The 6,000-nt window shown below is 41.9% G+C and overlaps 1 protein-coding gene across 5 annotated transcripts in view; it reads left to right on the top strand.

Moving 5' to 3' along the window:
• Positions 1 to 6,000, top strand: part of ADARB1 (adenosine deaminase RNA specific B1) — a 92,118-nt gene that overhangs the window by 38,778 nt on the left and 47,340 nt on the right. For 4 of the 5 annotated variants that reach the window (XM_027768628.1, XM_006169411.3, XM_027768629.1 and 1 more), the window contains one exon: positions 4,367 to 5,301. In XM_027768628.1, the coding sequence (XP_027624429.1) occupies positions 4,367 to 5,301 (935 nt within the window). Of the gene's footprint in view, positions 1 to 3,248; positions 3,321 to 4,366; positions 5,302 to 6,000 lie in introns of all 5 variants that reach the window. The other variant, XM_014584531.1, reaches the window with a different exon arrangement.

Here is a 6,000-nt window from a genome sequence, read left to right as displayed (position 1 = left end):
ACAGCCCATGTTTCTAGCTTTCCTTCCCAAATACGTCTCGGGGCTGTCTTTTGTATCCGGGGACAGGCCTCTGGACGTGTATCTCTGAGCTGCTTGCCCTCACTGGGAGTCCTGCACAGCGAGCCTCTTGCAGAAATACTCTGCGTTTTCATCTGTGCATGTCAAAGACAACCTGGGAGGCCGATGTAAATATGTGGTTGTTTGGGGTGGCAGTACGTACTATTTCCCCTCAGATATAGTGCATTTTCCCTGCATTTTGAGGGGAAGGACTTCATGTGAGTATGTTGGTCTCAGGTTTCCAAAGACCTCGCTGAGCCTTCAGGCTGGCATGCCCCAGCTTTATGTCGGCCCTTTCCCCTTTCCGTTGTGTCCTCTGGGGCTGCTGGGAGTGCGGGCCTCGGGGTACACCACCTTTCTCTTCTCTTAGTGTTGTCCTCTATCAGAAGTTCATTGTACACATTTCTCTCTTCTAGTTTATCTTTAATTCCTGAAAGCAGTGTGTATATAAAACAAATGCTTCCACAGAAGTAGGGAGAGTTTAGTAGGGAAGTTATTAGGTTGTTGGGAAAGTCATGACACATTTTTAAATACGTCGTAACTTTCCCGACAACTTGATAAAACAAAGACATCACTTCCCTGATCTATGTAGATGTGTTTGTATGATTTATGTATTATGTATACAAATACATACACATACGTGTTTGTCTCCAGCTAGAGCATGCTGCTCTCAGTGATGAGCAGCGTGGTATTGGGGACAGTGACTAAGCATTAGGACTTGTCACACTTTCCTGCAACTTCACTCCAGTCAGCAGAGGTCTTGGAATTGTTCTGGGCTCCCATGTAGAATCCACATGGTCACCTAGTGAGACGTGTCTGCATCCTGCTGATGTCCCATGAGTTGGTTGTGGGCACTGGGTATGGGGCTGGGCCTTTACTGTGTGGACTGGACAGTAAATATCTCCTCAACTGGACCGGGTCCCTCTGGGATGTGAGCTAAGGCATTGTCACGCCATGTTCTTACGAGCCCTGGACCTGTGCACTCTGACCTCTGCCAAAGTATGCATGGTCCCTACACTGGTAGTGGTGTTTACAAGTTGGTTTCCTCATTGTTGTAAAACCTAGTCTCATGTTTTCACTGGGAACTTCCACTCACCATTTCCAACTTGCTGCAGTTTTTAAGAGGCTTACATTTACACCCCTTATTTTAGAAAACGTCACCTGCATTTTCCCAGTGACATGTGACATCTACAGAGTGTGTGAGGCATCCCCTAGAGCTACCTCCAGGTCGGGGCCATGGCTCTTGTGCATGGCTGTGGTCATCTGGTGTTGGTGGGAACATTATGGTTGTGTAGACTATACAGCCACCCTCAAACTGATCTTGTGGTAGCTTAACTATCATGAACAATCCTTCTTGAGCCTAGCAGGTTGCATGGTGGTTAATGCATTGGATCCCACATGGCTGACTCCACAGTTTGAATCCCAGACCCGGTAACTTGAAAAACACATTGGGCATGTGTGTATGCAGCCTCAAAATCCAGAGAGGAGACTGGAGGAGAAAGGATAGTGGCATAGCCATCCCCTCTGGGAGAGTGATTTCTCACTTTCCTTCTCTCTGTCTCTCTCTCTTTCTCTCCTGTGAGCATATGTTCCCTGTGCCGAAAATCTAGGGGAAAATTTTTAAAAAAGAATCCTTCTGATTAGTCTATTGGTTCTAGTGCCAAACTGAAATCCCAGCCTTATTTTTCTCTAATTTTGAAAGCAATGAAAGTGTTATCATGATTAATGTATCATGATATGTAAAGAAAAGTATGTATTTAAGAAGAGTTGTGATAGTGGGTATCTTTCCATAATTTTAATATTTTATTTTCCTTTACGTAGTATTTTTAATATACAGAATGTGAGCATTACCTCAGTTCTTCTGAAATGAGTAAGAATCTAGAATTTATCTGAACTGTATTATAGAAGGTACATTTTTCTTATAATCTCAAGTTTGTCAGTCTAGTACTGGTTATTTATATTTCTGAAAGGAAAGCACTTGAATGTTTCAGAGATTAAAAATATTTGATTAAATGTATGTCTGAATATACAATATAATGATTTAATTTTCTATTTTGATAATTCTGTTTAGCAACAAAATCAAATGTAATCAGTAATGTAGTATGTAAATGTTCTTGCTCAAATGATTAATCTCTTAAATTGCATTTTGGCTCTGCCTTTTTAACCTTTTGTTTCCTTTGAGCACCGAAAGGAGTAACCTATCGAGCTTTTGCTGGAGGATGTTATAAATGAAAATTTAGTGTTCATTCCCTCAGCTTTGTCAGCTGGGAGAAGTGGTGTGTGCATGTCAGGAGTGTTTGAAGAAATGATATCTATAGACAGAGTTTGTAAATCTGATCTTGGCCACAGTGCAGTATGAATTTTCCATGGGTTGCTCTAAACCTAGATTATTCTTTACTGTCTTGACTGAGTGACTGCAACCTTGGAAATTAGAAACCTTTAACTTCAAGGATAACTAGGACTTCTTGTCATTTTAAACTTTCCCATGTGTAGAGGATGAACATTTTCATAGTTTCTCCAGTTTTTTTTTTTAATATAATGAGAATCACTTTTATATTTTATAGTAGAAAGAAACCTTAAAGCCATATCACCGAGGCACTTGTAAATTGGTTTGCAATTTTTAAAATATTTTTGGTTATTTAAAAGAATTATTGTGGATTTTCAAAAGATAGATATAGGTCCTTAAATACACTCACATCAGTTACCATTGCAAAGGCCTGCAATCCTCACTCCCTGGTCTTCATGCAATCGGTGGCCTATAAAGCCCACCATGACAAAAAGGAATTTCTATTCTCTCTCCTTTTAAAGTTTGATAAACTTAAAGGGAAGAGTGAATACTTTCTTATTCCTTTTTTAAAATCAAAATCGTTTTTGTTTTGCCGTGTGATTTTAGAATTCAAAAATGTCTTTATTAATTTTAAATACAGTAGTCCTTCCTTACCTACAATTTCACTTTCTATGGCTTCAGTTACCCACAGTCAACTATGACCCAAAAATATAAATGACAAATTCCAGAAATATAATAATTCATAAGTTTTAAATAATTTTTATTGTAGTAAATTGGTCTAATTATTCTATTATTCTTATTTTTATTCCTTTACTGTGCCTAATGTATGAACTTTATCATAGGTATGTGTTAAAAGAAAAACACAACATATATAAGTAGGATTTGGTACTATCCATGGTTCCAGGTATCCATTGAGGGTCTTTGAATGTATCTCCTGTGGATAAGGATGGACTACTGTATAAAGTACTTTGAAAAGGTAGGATAAAAACATCCCTCTGGAAATCAATAAAATAATTGTTTATTTTAAAAAGATAAAATTGCCAGATAAAAGAGGGGTTTTCAAAAATTTAATGGAAAAATGTAATTATGAAAGAAGCTGTGTATGAATTTTTGAAAAATTTTGCACCAAAATAAACTTGTACTTCATTCCCACTTTTCCATGAACTTCTTTGAAGTCCCTCATATTTATGTAGTTAGGAAGTTGTAGCCTGCCTACAGCTACATATCTGTTTATCTGTCTATATAGAATATATGAAGTGTTCAGATTTAATCAGTCCCCATGAATAATAGAAAATTTTAAAAATAAATACTAGGAATAAACCCATATTCCCCCAAAATAATTTTTTAAAAGCCACGATGATTCACATAATTACATACATAGCTTCCCAGTATCGATTCATAAACTAAATCAGATAACTTGACATGACAGGTGTATGAGGATTAAATATTTTACACCTGAAGACCTAACTTGAGAATGTGTATTTTATTCTTTTACTTATTCTTTTAAAATAGTATCTCCTCTTCTGAAAGACGCTGCTATTTAAAAGCCATGAGAGTGTAGGGGTAGGTGACATTGAAAAGGAGGAAAATGTCAAATAAAATATCCTTCTGTTTATATACTGATTTTAAGTCATCTTTCCATTAGACTTATTACTATAATGTCTTTCTGAATTAATTTATCCCACATCATGATAAGTTTGAATAAAGTATCTCTGGATGCTGCCAGGTATTTTCAGTGAAAAACTAAAAAAAGTATTAGGAATTATATCTTTTAATGCAAAAGCAGTTGATGACCCCTAGAAAATAACATTAGTCATCATTCAGCAAAATGTGAACTTGTTTCATTTGAGGCCAGTTGTTCTTTGGTTAAATGCGCACTTGTTCGTGTATACACCAAAGAATAAAATGTATAAGCACACATCACTTAACCAGTTACAAAGGGAGATAAAGGAATCTATAAATTTTGCATTTACAAGATCCTGCAACGAAGGCGTTGTAAGTTACTCTTTCTGGGCACCGCAGGTTCCAGCAGCACTGATGTTAAGGAAAATCGCAATTTGGACAACATGCCCCCGAAGGACGGCAGCGCACCAGGGCCTAGCGAAGGTGCTCAGCTCTCCAACGGGGGTGGCGCTGGCACCAGCAGGAAGCGGCCCCTGGAGGAGGGCAGCAATGGCCATGCCAAGTACCGCCTGAAGAAACGGAGGAAAATGCCTGGGCCCGTCTTGCCCAAGAATGCCCTGATGCAGCTGAATGAAATCAAGCCTGGCTTGCAGTACACGCTGCTGTCCCAGACAGGGCCTGTGCACGCACCACTGTTTGTCATGTCAGTAGAAGTGAACGGGCAGGTCTTCGAGGGCTCCGGCCCCACCAAGAAGAAGGCCAAGCTTCATGCTGCTGAGAAGGCACTGAGGTCTTTTGTCCAGTTTCCTAATGCTTCTGAGGCCCATCTGGCCATGGGGAGGACTCTGTCTGTCAACACGGACTTCACGTCCGACCAGGCTGACTTCCCTGACACACTCTTCAATGGCTTTGAGAACACGGACAAGTCAGAGCCACCCTTTTACATGGGTTCCAATGGGGATGATTCCTTCAGCTCCAGTGGGGATCTCAGTCTGTCCGCATCTCCGGTACCTGCCAACCTGGCACAGCCTCCCCTGCCGATCCTGCCTCCATTCCCACCCCCTAGTGGGAAGAACCCCGTGATGATCCTGAATGAGCTGCGCCCAGGCCTCAAGTATGACTTCCTCTCCGAGAGCGGTGAAAGCCATGCCAAGAGCTTTGTCATGTCTGTGGTCGTAGATGGCCAGTTCTTTGAAGGCTCAGGGCGGAACAAGAAGCTCGCCAAGGCGCGGGCCGCTCAGTCTGCCCTGGCCACCGTTTTTAATTTGCACTTGGATCAGACTCCGTCCCGCCAGCCCATTCCCAGTGAGGGCCTGCAGTTGCACTTACCACAGGTGAGGAAACCATGGCTGCTATAGGACAGAGTCTTGGCTCTTAGTGCTGCCTCTAGACAGCACTTGCTTTCCACCATCATTGTGGACTGTCCACCCACACATCCTCTGCCCACCACAGATAGGTGCTGGAAAGTCTGGCTGCTGGCCACCTTGCCTTGACTGTGCTGCCATGTGGCCACCGAGAAGCCAACATGCTCTTGTGGCACCTGAGGCCTGTCTCCCAGGGCATATTTACTTTTCCATCCAGAGTTCTCTTACCACTTAGCCCCCACCCACAGCAAACCTTTATCAAGAAGAGGGGAGGGCCTGCCCAAATGTGGGACCTGACCCTCAGCTCAGCTATATTTTCCTTCAAAAGTTTCACTGGGAATCCCATGGATGAGACAAGGGAACCTGCTGTCTGGGTCAGGGTGGCAGGACTTGCCGCTCAGCATGAGCTAGGGCAGCAGCAAGCACATTGGGAGAGAGGAACAGGTGCAAGGGCCCCTTTCCAGAGCAGGAGTCTCTGTACCTCCAGGTTCCTATCTGGGACCCACATGAGCCCCCTGCTTGGGACAGAGGTGGGTAGCCACTCTTAATTTTGCTCCTGTCCAAATGTTAGATTTCTTGGAAATTTAAAATCCTGCTGATCTAGCGTACAAATCTGTTTTTCTACTTTCTGTGAAAGTACAATTCAGTCTTGAATTTGAAGATAAAATA

Source organism: Tupaia chinensis, unplaced genomic scaffold (assembly GCF_000334495.1).
Source record: "Tupaia chinensis unplaced genomic scaffold, TupChi_1.0 Scaffold147038_1, whole genome shotgun sequence".
Taxonomy (NCBI): Eukaryota; Metazoa; Chordata; class Mammalia; order Scandentia; family Tupaiidae; genus Tupaia; species Tupaia belangeri.
The sequence above is the reverse complement of the archived record's forward strand: the minus strand, read 5'-3'. Positions and strand labels throughout refer to the sequence as shown.